Source organism: Eumetopias jubatus, unplaced genomic scaffold (assembly GCF_037043125.1).
Source record: "Eumetopias jubatus isolate StellerSeaLion01/CBP00866 unplaced genomic scaffold, mEumJub1_p1.0 scaffold_1, whole genome shotgun sequence".
NCBI classification, from domain to species: Eukaryota; Metazoa; Chordata; class Mammalia; order Carnivora; family Otariidae; genus Eumetopias; species Eumetopias jubatus.
In genome coordinates this window covers 131,238,883-131,258,684 of record NW_028274807.1, presented here as the reverse complement: position 1 = coordinate 131,258,684, position 19,802 = coordinate 131,238,883, and the positions used below count along the sequence as shown (strand labels likewise).

General features: G+C 39.6%; 1 protein-coding gene across 7 annotated transcripts in view; it reads left to right on the top strand.

The window, feature by feature from the left end:
- TBC1D5 (TBC1 domain family member 5) overlaps positions 1-19,802 on the top strand; it is a 570,230-nt gene that overhangs the window by 526,057 nt on the left and 24,371 nt on the right. For all 7 annotated transcript variants that reach the window (XM_028099038.2, XM_028099036.2, XM_088026316.1 and 4 more), the window contains one exon: positions 16,534-16,633. In XM_028099038.2, the coding sequence (XP_027954839.1) occupies positions 16,534-16,633 (100 nt within the window). The remainder of the gene's footprint in view (positions 1-16,533; positions 16,634-19,802) is intronic.

Sequence of the window (19,802 nt, the reverse complement as noted above, 5' to 3'; positions counted from 1 at the left end):
ACAGTTAGATTAAAATAGCTCACAATGTTGAAATGGCAATAGGCTGGGCGCCTCGGTGGCTCAGTTGGTTAATCGACTGCCTTCGGCTCAGGTCATGATCCTGGAGTCCCGGGATCGAGTCCCGCATCAGGCTCCCTGCTCAGCAGGGAGTCTGCTTCTCCCTCTGACCCTCCCCCCTCTCATGTGCTCGCTCTCTCTCTCTCACTGTCTCTCAAATAAATAAATAAAATCTTTAAAAAAAAAAAAAGAAATGGCAATAGGCACAAAACCACATTTCTAAAAGCTAAACATATTTAATAAATATTACTTATTATGATTATTGTAAAAATATATTCAGAAGATCCGGGATGAATTTAAATACCATGGATTATGGACATGTCCTACTTTATCCTTCTTTTTATTGCATTTATGTTTGAAAAGCATCTTTTCTCTGAAATTTATACACAGCCTCTGTTTATCAAAAGTTACGGAAGAGAGCACTCATAATAACAAAATTAATTTATATTTGGTTTTAAAAATAAGTGCTAATGTTTACAGTAGGATAAAGTGATACCTAATAGTCTTAAGAATTAGCTCTAAACAGAAGAATGAAGCCACTCTGTACAGAACTGACCGAGGGAGATGAGAAAGCTGTGTTGGAAACCTGTCTGCCATCCTGCCTCTCTTCTCCCTGCATCCCACTCCATGTGGGGCAGAGGTCTTTTGGACTGTTACCAAATACGCATCTAACCATGCTGCCGTCTGTTAAAACTGCCTTAGAGCAGGGAAATAGTAAAGTGTTTCACAGCCTTTCCTAGAGGGATTGGAAACTATTCAGAGGTAGAAGGGCATGAGATGGGTTGTCTACATCCTTGCCATTCAAAGTGTGGTCGGTGGACCAGCTGCATAGTCATCCCCTGGGAGCTTGTTAGACATGCCAGAGCTCAGGCCTCACCCCAGACCTCCAAAATTAGACTGCACTTAATATACCCCAGGTGATTTGTGTGTATATTAAAGATTGAAAAGAATTAGTCTAAGAGTCATTGAGTACCAAATCCGAAATGAAATTTGCTATAGATAAATCCAGCTTCAAATGTATCCTAGGATGAACATGTTCTCCTGTGGATGATTGCAAAGTGCTGTGCTGAAGGTTGTAGAACTTTCCATACGTTTCCTCTATTTTCAGTATTTTACATATATTAACTCCCTTTAATCCTCAAAGACTCTATGAGGTCAGTGCTCTCATTACCTCCCAATTTTACAGAAGAGAGAGCCGAGGATAGAGAGAATGTGGTTAACTCCATGTACACACACACACAAAGGTACTAGTCATAACTGGACAATAGGTAGTTTCTGCCTCATCAGGTAGAGCCAAAAGAACAAAATCGGGTAAGGAATTAATATTTTTTTACCCCCTCAGTAAAAATTATGAGAGGCACCTGAATAAAGAAAATTTAGTTCTCTTAATTTTGTGAGCCTCACATGTTCTATTTAAAATATCATTGACAGGGCGCCTGGGTGGCTCGGTCGGTTGAGCCACTGCCTTCGGCTCAGGTCGTGATCCTGGAGGCCTGGGATCGAGCCCCGCATCGGGCTCCCTGCTCGGCGGGGAGTCTGCTTCTCCCTCTGACCCTCCCCGCTCTCATGTGCGCTCTCTCTCTCTCTCTCTCTCTCAAGTAAATAAATAAAATCTTAAAAAAATAATTAAAAAATAAAAATATCATTTATAATCCATGTCCCATATGTCCCACCCACAGCAAGCACATGATCTGAGTTAATTATTTTAACCTGCCAAAACCTGACTTCAAAAGAATATTTGGAACACTTTCACGTGTAAAGCAATGAAGTTAATATGGATTTAATGTGTAATTGGTCAACTCTAGGGATACGCTAAAAGTCACATTGCAGTTTGGGAGAGGAAAGATTTGCGTGGAAAAATAAAAGTTTCTCCCTGTATTTCCCCTGGTGGCCCTGCCCTCCATCCCTCCTTGGGCTGCTGCAGGGAGGATGTGTATCTCCTAGGACCAGCTGAGGCAGCATGATCATGCCTCACCTGGTTACTCTGATTTTAAGGCAAGCGATTTTTAATTTTATTAATTGTAAGGAGGCAGTGTTCTCCTTTTTACTGTGGTAAAATAGACATAACATAAAATTTACCACTTTTAAGTGTACATTTCAGTGTATTAAATTCTTTCATAATGTTGTGCACTGATTCCATAAACTCTTTTCAGCAAAACTGAAATTCAGTACCCATGAAACAATAACCTTCCATCCCCCCAACCTTGCCCCTTGCAACCGCCATTCTACTTAATGTCTTCATGATTTGACTCCAAGTACCTCGTATTAATGGAATCATACAGTATTTGTATTTTTGTGAGTGGCTTACGTCACTTAGCACAATGTCCCCAAAATTCTTCCATGTTGTAATATGTATCAGAATTTCCTCCCTTTTGAAAGGCAAAATAATATTCTGTGTATATACCACATTTTTCTTATCCATCAGTCAATGGGCATCTTTTTTGCTTCCACATTTTAGCTATTATGAATAATGCTGCTGTGAAAATGTGTAAAAGTATCTCTTTGAGACTCTGCTTTCAATTATTTGGGGTATATACCCAGAATTGCTGGATCATTTGGTAATTCTACTTTTAATTTTTTGAGCAGTGTCCATACTGTTTTTCACAGCAGCTGTACCATTTTACATTTCCACCAGCAGTGCACGAGGGTTCCAGTTTCTCCACATCTTCCCCAACATTTCTTACTTTCTGGTGTTTGGATAGTAGCCATTCTAATGGGTGTGACATGGCGTCTCATTATAGGTTTGGCTTGTATCTCCCTAATGATTAGGAATGTTGTGCATCTTTTCCTGTGTTTATTGGCCATTTGTATATCTTCTTTGGAGAAATATCTATTCAAGTCCTTCACCTGTTTTTTAACCAGGTTGTTGTTTTGTTATTGACTTTTAGGATTCTCTGTATAAGCTGGATATTAATTCCTAATCAGATGTAGGATTTGCAAATATTTTCTCCCATTCTGGGGGTTGCCTTTTTACTCCATTGACTATGTCTTTTAATGCACATTTTTACTTTTTTTTTTTTTCATGAAATCCAGTTTGTCTATTTTTTCTCTTGTTGCCTATGCCTTTGGTGTCATATCTAAGAAATCATTACCAAATCCAATGTCCCATGGTTTTCGTCTAAGAATTTTGTAGTTTTAGATCTTAGTCTTTGATCCATTTGGGTTCATTTTTGTGCGTTATGTTAAATAAGGGTCCAACTTCATTTTTTCTGTAAATAGATACTCAGTTTTCCCAGCACCATTCATTGAAAATACTGTCCTTCCCCTATTTAATGGTCTCAGCACCCCTGCAAAAATTGACCGTATATGCAAGAGTTTATTTCAGAGTTCTCTATTCTAATCCATCTGTCTTTATGCTAGGACCTCACTGTTTTAATTATGGTAACTTTGTAGTAAGTTTTGAAATCAAAGTATGAGTTTTCCAGTCTTCCTTTTTTTAAATTTAAATTCCAGTTAGTTAACCTATAGTGTATTATTAGTTTCAGGTATACAATTTAGTGATTTAACACTTCCATGCAACACCTGGTGCTCATCACAAGTGTTCTCCTTAATCCCCATCACCTGTTTAACCCATATCCCCACCAACCTCCCCTCTGGTAACCATCAGTGTGTTATCTATAGTTAAGAGTCTGTTTCTTGGTTTGCCTCTCTCTCTCTATGCCCATTTGTTTTGTTTCATAAATTATACATAAGAGTGAAATCATATGGTATTTGTCTTTCTCTGAGAGACTTCTTTCATCAAGATTGTTTTGGCTATTCAGGATACCTTCAGATTCCATATGAAATTTAGGATGGGTTTTTCTATTTCTGCAAAAACATGTTAATGGGATTTTAGTAGGGATCGCATTGAATCTGTAGATTGCTTTGGATAGTACTGACATTTTAAAAATATTAGGTCTTCCAATCCATGAACATAAAATGTGTTTACATTTATTTATGTCTTCTTTAATCTCAATGATGTTTTAAAGCTGTCATTGTACAAGTCTTTCACCTCCTTAGTTAAGTCAGTTCCTTAAGTATTTTTTTAATGCTATTGTGAATGGAATTGTTTTTGTAATTTTTTTCAAATTGTTCATTGTTAGTGTGTAAATATTGCAAACTCATTTTTCTTGTTGACTTTGTATCCTGCTACTTTGCTTTTAACTCATTTATTTGTTCCAACATTTTTGTGTGTGTGGGTGTGGGTGTGGGTGTGGGTGTGTGTGTGAAATGTATAGGCTTTTCTACAGACAAGATCATGTCATCTGCACATAGATAATTTTATTTCTTCCTTCAACTGTGAGTGTTTTTTATGTCTCTTAATTTCATAATTGCTCTGGGTGATACTTCTGGCATTATATTGCATAGAAGTTGTGAAAGTGACATCTTTGCTTTTTTTGTCCCTGATCTTAAATGAAAAGCTTTCAGTTTTTCATCATTGAGTTTGATGTTCTGTGGTTTTTCCACATATACTTTTATTATGTTGATGGAGTTCCTTCTATTGATAGGGTTTTTTTAGTGTTTTTCTTTTATCATAAAACGGTGTTGAATTTTTGTTAAATGTTTTTACTGAGCATTTGAAATTATATTTTTCCTTCATTTTGTTAATGTGGTGTATTACATTGAGCAGTTTTCATATTTGAATCATCTTTGCATTCCAGGAATAAATCTCAGCTGGTCAAGTACATAATCCTTTCAATATGCTGTTGAATTTGGTTTGGGCTCTTACATCAGTGTTCATAAGAGATAATTCGTCTGTAGTTTTCTTATAATGCCTTTGACTTTGGTATCAGGATAATACTGGCCTCATAGAATGAGTTGGGAAATGTTCTCTCATCTTCAATTTTTGGAAGAGTTTGAAAAGGTAATTATTTGTTCCTCTCTAAAAGTTTGCTAGAATTCACCAGTGAAATAGGTCCAGAGCTTTTCTTTGTTGGGAGTATTTAAATTACTGACTCAATCTCTTTACTAGTTAAAGGTTTATTCACATTTTTTATGTGAGTTAGTCTCAGTAGATTTTGTGTCTCTAGGACTTTGTTCATTTCCTCTAGCTTATCCAATTTGTTGGCATATAGATGTTCATAGTACTCTCTGTCCTTTTTATTTATGTAGAATTAGTACAAATGTTCCCACTTTCATTTCTGGTTTTACTAATTTAAGTCTTCTTTCTTTTTTTCTTAGCCCATTTAGCTAAAGGTTTGTCAATCTTGTTGATCTTTTTGCAGAACCAACTTTTCGTTTCATTGATTTTCTCTAGTATTTTCTATTCTCTATTTTGTTTATCTCTGCTGTAATCTTTATTATTTCCTTCCTCCTGCTAGCTCTGGGTTTAATTTGTTTCTTAAGTTGTATAGTTAGGTTGTTGATTTGAAATCTTTCTTATTTTTGTAATATGAGCATTTATAGCTGTAAATTTCTACCTTTAACACTGCTTTTGTTGAATCCCATAAGTTTTGATGTGTTGGGGTTTTGTTTTCATTTATCTCTAAATATTCTCTAATTTCTCTTGTAATTTCTTCTTGGATCCACTGGTTGTTTTAAAGTTTGTTCTTTAATTTCTACATATTTATGAATTTTCCAGTTTTAATTCTATAGGGGATTTTTAACTTTATCTCAGTGTAGTCAAAGAAGATACTTTATATGATACCTGTCTTTTTAAATTTATAGAGATTTAATTTGTGGCCTAACATATGGTCTATTCTATAAAAGATCTGTGAACATATGAGAAGAATATGTATGCTGTTGTTATTGGATAGGGTGTTTGTATATGTCTGTTACATCTAGATGGTTTATTGCATCATTTAAATACTCTATTTCCTTACTTTTGTCTGGTTTTTCTATTCATTGTTGAGAGTGGAGTATTGAAGTCTCCAGCTATTATTGTAGGAATGTCTTTTTCTCCCTACAGTTCTGTCAGTTTTTGCCTCATGTATATGTTAAGTGTGTAAATGTTTATATTATTTTATCTTCTTGCTGTATTGAACCTTTAATTCATACATAATGTTCTCAGTGTGGGTATCTTTCAGTTCATCTTACTTGGATCTGTTAAACCGTCTTGCATGTTTATATGCATGTCTTTCATCAAATACAGGACATTATCAGCCTCTCTATCCCTTTCTCTTTTTTTGGGACTCCCACAATGTGCATATTGGTCCATTTGATGCTGTCCCAAAAAGTCCCTTAGCTCTGTTCACTGTAATCTTTTCTTTCTGTTCTTCAGATTCAATAATTTCCCTTTTTCTGTATTCAAGTTTGCTGATTCTTTTTTCTGCCTGCCCAAAACTGCCTCTGAATCCCTCTAGTGAATTTTTCGTTTCAGTTACTTTTCAGCTCCAGGATTTCTTCCTTGGTTTCATTTGGGTTTTTAATCTCTTTACTGATGTTTCTATTTTTATCATCCATCATTTTCTTAATGTTCTCCACATCTTCCTTTAGGTTTTGGGGCATCTTTAAGGTGGCTGTTTTAAAGTCTTTTTCTAGTAGATCTGCTATCAGGTCTTTTTCAGGGACAATTTCTGTTGAATTATGTTTTTCCTTTGAATGGGTCATACTTTCCTGTTTCTTTGTGTGCCTTGTGATTTTTTTTTTTTTTTTGGAAAAAAACATTTTGAAAACTGAACATTTTAATCTAATAATGTAACTCTGGAAATCATATTCTCCCCCTTTCCCAGGGTTTACTGTTTTTTGTTATTGGGGTTTTTTGTTTGTTTGTTTGTTTGTTTGTAGGCTGTCTCTGTACCAAGGATCAGCCTGAGGCATAAATTTATGGTCTTCTCAGGTCTTTTCTGAACCTGTGCCTTTCCCTGGGCATATGCAGTCATGTTCTTCCCTCGTATATGTAGTAGCTTTTGAATGTTCTAGTCTTTAATAGTTGACTCCCCAAAGGGGAAAAAGAGAAAAATGAAGAAGGAGATAAAATGCAGGCTCTTTAAATCCACTGGAAGTCCGTGGGGTGGGGGTGGGGGTACAACAATAGTGACTACTTTCTTCTTTGTCTCCAATTCTGATCAGAATTAGCAATCAGTGATCAGAGTACAAATCCCTGATGTTTGGAGAACAGGGTTTTCTTTGCCCATCCGGGCTCTCACAAGTTGCATGCAAGCTGCTCTGGGAACAAATACAAAGCTGCTTGCTACAGGGCTAGGGATGGGGGTTGGGGAGCTGCTATTCTGCTAAGAGCTGAAAATGGACCAAAATTAACCTCGGTTTACCCTCAAGGCTTCCCCTGGAAGTAGTCAGCCTTCAGTGGACTTCAGCTTTCTAAAATAGTTACATGACACAGATTCTGCCAGTGTAATTGTTTTCTAGGTGGGGAGACAGATTCCTGGTGCTTCCTAATCTACCATATAACCAAGAAGCAGTATTCTTCAGTGTAGGTGGTTTTTAACAGTATGAAGTCATATAAAATAATGTCAAGTGTAGGGTTTAGTGCCTTTTTTTCTAGACTACAATAGGCAGGAAGGAACATCACCATTATAGCACGATGTGGGTGGAGGGAGAGGTCTCAGTGATTGTTATAAAAAACCTATCCTGCAAGGATATCTCTGGTGTCTGCAGGCAGTGTGCGTCTCAGTGGTGGGACATAACATTGCTTCAGCAGCTGAGAAACAAGGAAGTCTTCTAGTGTAAATTTTGCTACTGGCTAACTACCTAGCCATGTTAAAGTTTATTTGTAAAATGAAGGGGTCAAAGTAAATTATCTTTAAAGGCAAGTTCAGCACTGGAATATCATTTGTTACCTTAAAATGTAACACCTTAAGCTTTGAATTTCAGTTCGAAATTTCCATTCATATTTATTTATTTATTTTTAAAGATTTTATTTATTTATTTGAGAGAGAGAATGAGATAGAGAGAGAGCGAGCATGAGAGGGGGGAGGGTCAGAGGGAGAAGCAGACTCCCTGCTGCGCAGGGAGCCCGATGCGGGACTCCATCCTGGGACCCCAGGATCATGACCTGAGCCGAAGGCAGGTGCTTAACGACTGAGCCACCCAGGCGCCCCAGCAGTATCCCAATTTTAGAGACAGGAAACGGAGGGTCAGAGAACTTGGCTCTCCAGTCAGGGTCACAGAGATGGCGCATGCAAGCACCGTGTATACTGATCCCAAGGCTTGTGATCAGATTCCAGCATGCTCCAGCATGGCAGTGCTGCTTTACACACCCAGACCACTTATTTTTATATTCCTCACAAGTCATCTTGGTGCTCTTCTTCCGTTTTGTTCTGGTGGTGTCTTCCTCTGCTGATACCATATGCTCTGGCTTGGATTTCATCCACACCGTGTGTGTATTTTGCCCTTGTGTACACCACAGCTTCCTCAGAACATCCGCAGCCTTCCCACTTTTCTCCTTGAGACTTTCCGTTTCCTTCACTTCCCACTTCTTGTTCACCCATCTGCTCAAGAAAGACTGGGCGTCTTTCCTGTCTTCTGGTTGCTATATATAGCCTGTTCCTGCCGCCTGCAGTTGGTGTCGGTTCTCTTGCTATCTGAGGGCACCCCGGGGAAGCTGAGCAGAACTCCACACCGGTGCTCTAACTGCCCCACTTTTCTCCCAAACCAAGGACTCTGGGGGTTTTAATCCATCCCTGGACAGAGGCACTGCTGCAGCCTGCTATAATCATCGTGAGCATGGTGCGTGGGAGGGGCATGGCCACAGCCGTCTGCATGTCACACCACAGCCCTTAAAACATCATTATCTGAAGGAAAAATGTATAGAGATGAACGGGAAGGGAGGGGAGTTTTTCTGCTGACCCTCAGCTCCTGCTCTTCTCCACTCTCTGGCTCCACTCAATGGCTGGGTTCTTTGCCCAGGGCCCACACTTTTGGCTCTGCTCTTTGTTTACCGGGTCCCTTCCTCCTAAAACACCTTTATGCATCCTTTCTTAGTCAATTCCCCCTACTTCTTGAAGACCCACCAAATTGCTGCCTTTTCCAGAAAACCTGCTTCCCTTCCCACCTCTTGAATTGGAAGTCATCTGCTCCCCCTAGAACTGTTGAAGCCTTGTCTTCCATTTCCTCTACAGAACTCACCTTACTCCTCTCTTACCTCCCTTTAAACTTGTAGAGATCTGAATCCATGTCTCATTCATCATTGTATTTCCCACAGGACCTAGGAGTACACATGACTATATTGCTGAATATATTAATGAATAAGTGAATAAATAATAAACTACAAAAGCTTGTTCTATTAACCAAGAAATAACAGGCAGACATTGAATCATTTTATAAAATTGATATATAAAATCCATATACTATTAACCAATTTATACAGTTGATAATATTTGAGTAGAGGTGTAATGATATGTCAGCTATTTGGGAGGGTGGAGGATGGGGGGGTAAAACAATACTGTCTAAAAAGCAAATTTAAAAAAAATGTCTTCAGGGGTGCCTGGGTGGCTCAGTTGGTTAAGCAACTGCCTTCGGCTCAGGTCATGATCCTGGAGTCCCGGGATCGAGTCCCACATCGGGCTCCCTGCTCAGCGGGGAGTCTGCTTCTCCCTCTGACCCTCTTCCCTCTCGTGCTCTCTATCTCTCATTCTCTCTCTCTCTCAAATAAATAAATAAAACCTTAAAAAAATGAAAATAGTCCACATGTTAAAAAAATAAATAAAAATAAAATAAAATAAAAAAATGTCTTCAGATACAGTCAAAACAACAACAAAAATAGAAAACAGCTGATCATATCTCAATGTTTTCGCAGGAAAACAATTAGTAAGGAATTTGGGGTTAGGACCTAACATTGTAATTGGTGAATCTCTCTTAAAGGAAACTGAGATGTGAGGTTATTCATTGGAAGAACCATAGTAATTAAGCCTAAGAAAGAATGTGTACCCAGGGAAGAAATGGGAGAGTGGACCAAGCGACTTGGGTCCTCAGTTAGCTGCCTAAACCTTGGCACACACTTCCAGAAAATGTGGCTTACAGAGGAGGAGACGTTCCATGCAGGAAATAATGAGAGAATCTACCTCATGGTTTTGTTGTGAGGAGTAAGTGAGTTGATGCAGTCAAAGCTCAGTGGCTGGCATATTGTAGTTGCGATAAAGAGTTGGATACTAGCTGTTTTTCTCTTCAGGTGGAGATGCCCTCATTCTCTGGTCCTGCCCTACAGGGCTGCCAAGTACGGTGGGTGGTGGTGTGCACTCTGGTCTACATGTGGCCGTACTTCATAAACCTCCATCCGTTTCTTGCCTTTAGCCCTAATTAGACTTTCTGGGCTAAGCCACATAAAGTTTTGAAACTATGAACCAGTGTTTTCCAGCAGTAAGTCATAAAGTCCTGTACTTAAATTCCATTTCACGGTTTTGACCTGATTATAAACAGAATTGGTAAAAGAAAGAATAATTGCCTTTATTGAGTCCCTGGTCGGTGCCAGATACTCTGCCTGTGCTCTCATTTCATTCTCCCACCAGTTCTGCCAGTGGAGGTGAGGGGAACAAGAAATTACAGAACTTATCCAATATTACACAGCTAGTAACTGGCAGGAACATGATTTGGACCTAGATGTGTCTAGGCCAGACTTGTGGCCTCATCCACCACTCCCTCCTGTAATGGAAGGCAGAACATATATGCCAGAGTAAATTTCATAAGGAGTTCTCTTCAGTGTCTTATTTACACATCAAAAATCACACTAACTGCTTGTTTCCATAAAACTTCAAGGCAATTAGCCAAGCATTTGTTTTTGATTACAGAGGACTAGTTTACTGAAAACAAATGACTAAAGCTGTGAGCATTTAAAGCATGTTAGTTGGAGGGAGAGTGAAGCATGAGAAGCTAAGATAGAAATGTAAAGTTGGTGCCCATAATCTCAGAAGCTCGATTCTTGGCTCTTCTTTTATCAGTAATTATGTAATAGAGTGACAGTTACCCTTTTGCCTCCAAGCGATTCCATTTCTATTTATAAAGTCTGAGAAAGTTGAAGGGTTTAGGAATGTTTCAAGATTATGCAAACTCTAGAGGGGTAATACCCTGGATTTCAAATTTCCAAGTGGAAGAGTTTCTTGGGCCCCTCAAACTGTTTCAGCCAGAATGCTTCTCTTATCTTATTTGGTGGGCTTTCCTTTGAAAAAAAGTTTTAAATGAATGAAAGTTGTCATTTTCTACAGTGTAGATTCCATTTGTCCTGAGGTTTACTTGGGATTAAGGCAAGAAAATGCTCTTCATTTGCTGCCAGAGCCCTGAGCACAACTGCAGACTTGGAAAATTGTGTACTTATATCCATGCACGCTCAACTCAGCATGTGCTGTGGGCTGCCATGTTCTCAGGGCTTCCCCGTGCACTCGTGCACGTTGTGCACTCCACAGTGTAGAGGACACCGGTCTCATCACGTTTTTATTATTATAATGTTCCTGCTAGCCCAGTAAAATGTTTGAGGAAGAGACCCTCTTTGAGCTGCAGACTTCCTCCAGCTCTCCAGCACCTCACCACCAGCAGACCGGGCCTCTCTCCTCCAGTGTCTCTTCTCAAGCTCTTCTTCCCTCCCAGCTTTTAAAAAGAAAATAAACTAATGAAATAAATCCACTTAGATAGGAGTGACTACTGAAGATTAAAGCTCCCAAGGGCTTTTATATTTTAAAAGAAATGATTGCTAAATCCAAATTAAACTAATATATAAAATAGGACATTTTTAAGACAGGAGGCAGTGTATTCCTAGTGCCCTTTGTCCACACTGGGCTGACAGCACCCCAGTTGGTAGCCACATGTAAGGAGAAACTTAAGCCATTGCTGGGCTCCCTTCTTTTAAAAGACTGCCAAGCTCTGGCCTTGCTACAGTTCTGAGCTCATCCAGCTGGGTTTGTGTCTGTAACCCACTGAAAAAGTGACTTGTTCAGTAGGGGTGATAGGAGGTAGGGACCAGGATTTCCAAAACAATTATTCTTATTATAAGACTTGCATGTACTCTACCTCATACTTTAGTAATTTATAGAACACTTCTATCCCAACTACAAGACTGTAAGCTCCTTGGAAGCAAAGTGTCTGACTTATACCTTCTCCAAAGACTGCTGCATTAGGCCCAGATTGGATGAGGATTACTTAGGGTTACATGACTTGTTAATGGCAGGATCAGAAATAGAACTCGTGATTTCCTCGCGCCATATACCAACCTAGTGTTCTGTCCATTCTACCTGTTTCGGTTATCTGTTGCAGCATAACATAGCGCTCCAAAATTCCACTCCCTGATCACACACTGCCACTTCTCATAGGCTTACGGTCAGGCATTTGGTTGGGCTGTTCTGCTTCATGTGACATTGACTAGGTCACTCACTTAGCTGGCTTCAGATGGATTGGGGAGAAAGGTCCTGGAAGATTTCATTTCCATGTCTAGAACCTCAGTGCTTCTCCCATGGCCTCTTTCTCTCCATCTTTTCTCTTCTCTCTTTCAGTATTCTAGCCTGAACTTCTTTACAGCTTGGTAGCCATCTTCCTCTAGCAGAAGTAAGCAGAAGTTGGCCGGCTTCTTACACTAGTCCAGAACTGACAGTGTGACTTTTACTGCGTTCTCTGGGTCAAGGCAAGTCACAGGCCAGCCCAGATTCAAGGGGAGGGAAAACAGACACTACCACCTCTCAATGAGAGGAACAGCATATACACTGAGGGAGGGAGGGAATTGATGGTGGCCGTCTTGGAGACTAACCATAACCACAGTTAACCAGCAGATGTAGCCTTCTCTCCCTAATTCCTAGTGCCCTGACAGAACAGGAAAAACTCAAGCCTGTGCAGAAACAAACGAGAAAAGGGAGAAGAAAAATGCCCCGAAACACCCCATCCCTTTCCATCTCAAAGCCTGGCCAAAGAGTTAGAAAGGTGACAGCCGCCTACCCACCCGCCCTTCTGATCATTCCTTGGCTGAGTTACTTCTGGTCGTTATTTGAGCTGCTCCTTTTCTGCCATATGTAAGGAGCACGATTAGTGCTGGTGTATCCTACAGTGGGCATTTTACAATAATTTGGTTTTAGAGCTACTGCTATGTCTGTTTTCTGTGTCAGGCTTTTAAATGCCTATTTCTAAAGGCTCATTCTCTATGTAGTAGTTAAAAACAATACTTTTCAGTGCTGCGTTGTATATTGCTAAAATGTAATACACCTACAAGTAACCTTTTCAACTGTTAATTTCCATCTATAAGTCAAAGTATACTCCATTGCTAAGAAAAAAGCAGATCTCATTAAGTTTCTCCTGCTTTCTTTTTAACAACACAGAAGATTCTTATGTGAAAAAATAAGCACCTAAGACTGAAAAATCAATTTTCTAGCCTACTTGGCCTCTGGCAACATCCTTTCTTTGTATTCTCATGACCTTGGCTTAAAAATTCCTACAAGATGAGGATTACAGGCATACTTTGTTTTATTGCACTTTGCAGATACTACATTTTTTACAAATTGAAGGTCTGTGGCAATCTTGCATCAAGCATGTCTATCTAATGGCACCATTTTTCCAATAGCATTTGCTCACTTCATGTCTTTGTGTCACATGTTGGTAATTCTTGCAGTATTCCATTCAAATTCATTCATTATTAATGTATTTGGTGATCTGTGATAAGTGATCTTCGATGTTACTATTTAAGTGTTTAGAGGTGCCACCAACTGCACGCATTTGAGATAATGAACTTAATAAATGTGTGTGTTCTGACTGCTCCACTGACCATTTCCCCATCCGTCTCCCCCTCCTTGGGCCCCCTCTTCCCTGAGACACAATATTGAAATGAGGCCAATTCATAACCCTCCAGTGACCTCCACGTGTTCACATGAAAGAAGAGTCACACATCTCTCACTTTAAATCAAAAGCTAGAAATGATTAAGCTTAATGAGAGAGGAATGTTGAAAGCTAAGATAGGCCAAAAGCTCGCCCTCTGGTACAACACAGTTAGCCAAGTTGTGAACGCAAAGGAAAGTTCTTGAAGGAAATTAGAAGTGCCGCTCCAGTGAACACAGGAATGATCAGAAAGAGAAACAGCCTCATTGCTGATAGGGAGAAAGTCTGAGTGGTCTGGATGGAAGATCAATCCGGCCACAACATTCTCTTAAGCCGAAGTCTAATCCAGAGCAAGGCCCTAACCCTCTTCAATTCTATGAAGGCTGGGAGAGGTGAGGAAGCTGCAGAAGAAAAGATTGAAGCCAGCAGAGGTGGGTTCATGAGGTTTAAGGGAAGAAGCCAGCTCCATAACATCAAAGTGCAAGGGGAAGCAGCAAGTACTGATGAAGAAGCTGCAGCAAGTGATCCAGAAGATCGAGCTAAGATAACTAATGAAGGTGACTGCGCTAAACAACACATTTTCATTGTAGATGAAAACAGCCTTCTGTTGGAAGAAGATGCTGTCTAGGTCTTTCATAGCTAGAGAGAAGGAGCCAGTGCCTGGCATCAGCTTCAAAGAACAAACTGACTCTCATTAGGGCCTAATATAGCTGGGGACTGTAAGTTGAGGCCAGTGCTCATTGACCGTCCTAAAAATCCTAAGGCCCTAAGAATTATGCTAGAATCTACTCTGCCTGTGCTCTATAAATGGAGCAACAAAGCCTGAATGGCAGCACATCTATTTATAACATGGTTTACTGAATATTTTAAGCCCACTCCTGAGACCTCCTGCTCAGAAAAAAAGGAAGATTCCTTCCAAAATATGACTGCTCATTGATAATGCATCTGGTCAGCCAAGAGCTCTGATGGAGATGTACAAGATTAATGTTGTTTTCTTGGCCACTAACACAGCATCCATTCTGTAACCCATGGATCAAGGAGCAATTTTGACTTTTAAGTCTTACTATTTAAGAAATACATTTTGTAAGGCTCTAGCTGCCATTGATAGTGATTCTTCTGATGGATCTGGGCAAAGTAAATTGAAAACCTTCTGGAAAGAATTCACCATTCTAGATGCCATTAAAAACATTAATGAAGCATAGGAAGAGGTCAAAATATTGACATTAACAAGAGGTTAGAAGAAGCTGATTCCAACACTCATGGATGACTTTGAGACATTCAAGACTTCAGTGGGGGGAATCCACTGCAGATGTGGTGGAATTTCAAGAGAACGAGAATTAGAAGTGAAGCCTGTAGCTGTGACTGGATTGCTGCGATCTCATGATAAAACTAATGGATGAGGAGTCGCTTCTTATGGATGAGCACAGAAAGTGGTTTCTTTCTTCAGCCACCACTCTGATCAGTCAGCAGCCATCAGTGTGGAGACAAGAGTTCTCAACAGCAAAAAGCTCAGATGATAGTTAGCATTTTTAGCAAAAAAGTATTTTTTTAAAGATTCTATTTTTAAGCAATCTCTACACCCACTATGGGGCTCAAACGTACAACCCTGAGATCAAGAGTCACATGCTCTACTAACTGAGCCAGCCAGGTGCCCCACAATAAAGTATATACATTGTTTTTTTAGACATAATGCTATTGCAGACTTAATAGACTGCAGTATAGTGTAAACATAGCTTTTTTAAAATTTATATAAGCACAACTTTTATATGCACTGGGAAACCAAAAAATTCATTTCACTCACTTTATTGTGATACTCTCTTTATTGTGGTGCTCTGGAACTGAACCCACGGTATCTCTAGGGTCTGCCTGTATTCTCTCGCCTTGAGAAAAATTCTCTTAATCTTCTAAATTTCCTTGAGAAATTTTTTTGCATGTATGTTTTTTTCCTTAAAAAAAAGACTTTGTTGTTGTTGTTATTGTTACAGTTAGATTGTCTTTTACCATTTAGATAATTATTCAACCCAGAGTATTTTTTCCTAGAAACAATCGCATAAATAAAATTCTCTGGTGTTATATCACAAGAGGAAATGTAAGAGCAGCTATTTATGGGCTGTAGGGGCAAAGCTTTTCCAAGTGCTTTGGGAAATCTTTACATTTTAAGAGATTATCATCGTCTCTGGTTCCCCAAATGTGTGTGAGGAAATGTAATGTTCTTGTACACAGCTGTCTAGGGAGTAGGGTCCACTGAAATCGCATTTATTCTCTGAATTTGTATGGCCCAGTTATTGAAGATATTGTATGGATTCTTTTTGTACAGGGTTGTATGGGTAATCATTAACACATGGCACAAAGCTCGGCTTCAAGTCCAGATTTTTTTAAAACTCGACTTCACCCTTTCTCTTACTTTGCTGGTGGTGGCAGTGGTAGGTTTGCTCTTGTTTATTTGCTATTTTCTTTTGTTTGTCTGTGACTGAAAAGACATTGTGCCTCTTTAGAATCATCCAAATCATTTGGAGACCTTTGGGGATTTTATTTGAATTTTTTTAAAATTTCCATACCAGGGTGCCTGGGTGGCTCAGTCAGTTAAGCATCTGACTCTTGGTTTTGGCTCAGGTCATGATCTCACGGGTCTTGAGATTGAGCCCCACATCGGGCTCCGCACTCAGTGGGGAGTCTGCTTGAAGATTCTTTCCCTCTGCCCCTCCCCCCAACTCAAGTGCACACATTCTCTTTTTCTCTCTCTCTTTCTCTCTAAAATAAATCTTCAAAAATAAATAAAATAAAATTTCCATATCTTTACCCCTTTCATTTTAGGAAGAAGAATTAGAAGCCCAAATTTCCTTCCTTCAAGGACAGTTGAATGACCTGGATGCCATGTGCAAATACTGTGCAAAGGTGATGGACACTCATCTAGGTGAGTGAGCTACTTTGGCCCTGGGAGTAATGACAGTCATCACAACAGTATCTAGTTGGCCCTGGGTTAAATTTTCCACATGCATTATTTCATTAATCCTCACAGCAGCACTATGGTAGAGGTACTTACTATCCACATTGTACAAATGAGGAAACTGAAGCACAGGAAGATTAATACAATTTCTGAAGATTATGTCACTAGTAAATAGAGTAGAAATTAAAAATCAAGCAGTTTGACCATAGATTTCAATTCTCAACTGCTACACTACCTTTTGTAAATATCTGTCTACCTCAAACCAAAATGAAATGTTGAGCTTTCAAGGGGCGCCTAGGTGGTGCAATCGGTTAAGTGTCTGACTCTTGGCTTTGGCTCAGGTTGTGATCTCAGGGTCATGAGATCGAGCCCCACATTGGGCTCCACGGTCAGCATGGAGGCTGCTTAAGACTCTTTCTCCCTCTCCCTCTGCCCGGCCTCCCCCGACGCTCACGCTCTCTCTCAAATAAATAAATCTAAAAAAAAAGTTGATCTTTCAAAATCAAATAGTTCTACTGTTGTGCCAACCTGTCTGTAATTACCAATGTGATCATTATTTTGACAATGCTTTATTTTTTTTTTAATACATGTTTTTAACCACCAGCGTGAAATGCATGTCAGGATCACATGACCTTTTCTTACTTCTGACTGCTTATATTCTAAGAAATGTTCTAGTTTGAAGTTCCATTTACATGTGAGTCATATATATGTCACATTAGAAAGTCTTCAGGCATTATTCTCTACATTTGTGAAAGTTCTGTATTTTTTTATCAGAAATGGTCTCTGCTGGATCATGTATGTTTTACTTTAGTGACTCTGTTCTGCTTGCAGGACTTTAGGATGCAGACTACTAGTGTTTTTCAGCCCTCTTATGGGCATCCTTTCTTTTTCCGTTCTTCGGTGTCTAGCATCTGTAGTTTGGGAGCAAATTAGGAAAATAAAACCTATACTCTAATGGAAAGGGCCAATATTGCTGCTCTGTGAGTGTGGACAAATGGCAATACCAAGTAGTATAAGAAATCAGGATGCATCCCACATATGAGGGAAACCAAAGAGAATCCACCAAGGCCCCTCCCCCCTGGCAGGGGTCCTAGGAGTAGCCAATCTATGGGGCCTTTGTGGAAGGTGGACTCTTTTCCTTGGACTCCAGTGATCTCTCAGCCTGTTAGGTCATGAGTCCATTACACGCGGTCAAAATGGCTGTCATTTAAGTGTAGCCTGAACCATCCTGGCCTCTAGCAAGGTGTAAATGTTCTCTTATAGTTGGGGAGGTGCTTGACCTCAGGGGCTGGTTGTCTACCAGGGTCTTACTAGGCAGCTGGCTGGGTCCCGTGCTAGCCTCAGCCTTATTTCTCCTCTCTTGACCACTCCTTCAGAGGAAGAGCTCAAGAGGGAGAAATAACAGGAGAAACCCCAGCAGGTGATCAAAAGAGTAGTATCTCTTGTTACAGCAAGAAATGTTACCCTTGTCACGTCTGATCCACCCCTGTCACAGTGGTTCATTTATATGCTTCATTATGATCATTTTTTTAAAATTCAGATAGAACTAAGTTTCATGAATCTCATAGCATCCCACTTAATTTTTTTTTTTTAAGATTTTTATTTGAGAGAGAGAGAAATAGCGAGAGAGAGAGAGCACAAGCAGGGGGGAGAGGGAGAGAGATCTGAGCAGGGAGCCCAATGTGGGGCTCGATCCCAGGACCCTGGGATCATGACCTGAGCCGAAGGCAGACGCTTAACCAGCTAAGCCACCTAGGCGCCCCTCATAGCATCCCACTTTCAAATGTATCAAAAAGAAGTAATGAAGAGAGATAGTTTATATATAAATAATATATATTATATAACTGATTTTAGTTAAATATAATTTTAATTTCAAAGCAAGTATGTGGGTGGGTGTATATGTGTATGTTTGCTTCTCTGGCTATGTGGGTGACCTTTGCACTGTTTGATTTGGGTTTTGACCAAAGTAAAACAAAGAAGTGACTGAGAGAAAGATTTACTGGAACTCTAGAAAATCCTGTTAGGAAATATCTAAGTTGTTTGGTCCACATAGCAGCTTTAAAGCAGCTTTACTTAAGCCTCAGAATTTTCAAAGAGCTTTTGCTCTTATTTCGGTCTCTCAATCAGCACTGTAAGAGTATTTTCTCATTGCATGGGAGGGGGAAACACTTTAATTAAAGAAAAGCCCATACCAGATGTGAATTTTCAACTAACCGCAAAACTAAATTTGTTTTTGTGTGTACGTTTCACTTTCAGCCAGAATCCCTTCATATAGCTGTCAACTTCTTTTCTCCATATAAATAGCAGGACTGCCTTTTTAAAGTAGGGTTGAAGGATGCTCTAAAGAATCCTGGTCCCCAGGGCCCACAGATGGATTTCATTTCACCTGCCTATTGGTTTATTAAAGGGTATTCCTGTGTTGTAGGCAGTTTTTATTCCAAGCAAAAATTAGAGGAAGACAAAAAAAGGTTAATTAAGGTGAAGCTCTTGATTTACTTTTTGGCCTACTGTATTTCCTTTAAAAATCACTTCAGTACCCTAGTATTTTTTTCCATATGATGTTTTCTATTTTTACTGATTATTAAGGCAGTACAAAATTGGAACAACTGAAAAACCCATTAGTAAGTGACTGATTATAACATGGTGTAATGTAACCTTAATATGAAATATTAAAATAGTTATTTATTAACATAAGGAGATGTTCATGCTGTATTATTAAGGGAAAAGACAGGTAGCACAATAGTATATATTTGATGCAAAAATAACCATTAACAGTGATGGCCTGGATGAAAGGAAGATTATAGGGGTGGGTACTCTCCAGGGGTCCTAATTTTTTATGCTTGGGAAATGCAGGACAGTCACTGAAAGTCTATAGATGGCTGAAGCGCCTGGATGGGTCATCTTTACACTCCAGGCAAGAGTCAGTTGTAAGAGTGTCTGGAGTGGTGTCAGGAAAGGCAGCCTTGTGTGGCATCAGACCGACACAGGGTGAGATCAGACTCTGTCACTTCTTAGCCCAGCCTGCTTATGATCATGTCTTCATATGTACAGCGGAGACACAATTGTCTACCTTGCCAGTTTGTTGCCAAAACAAATGTTTTTAAAGCCCAGCACAGGGAATGGCCCAAAGTTGGGT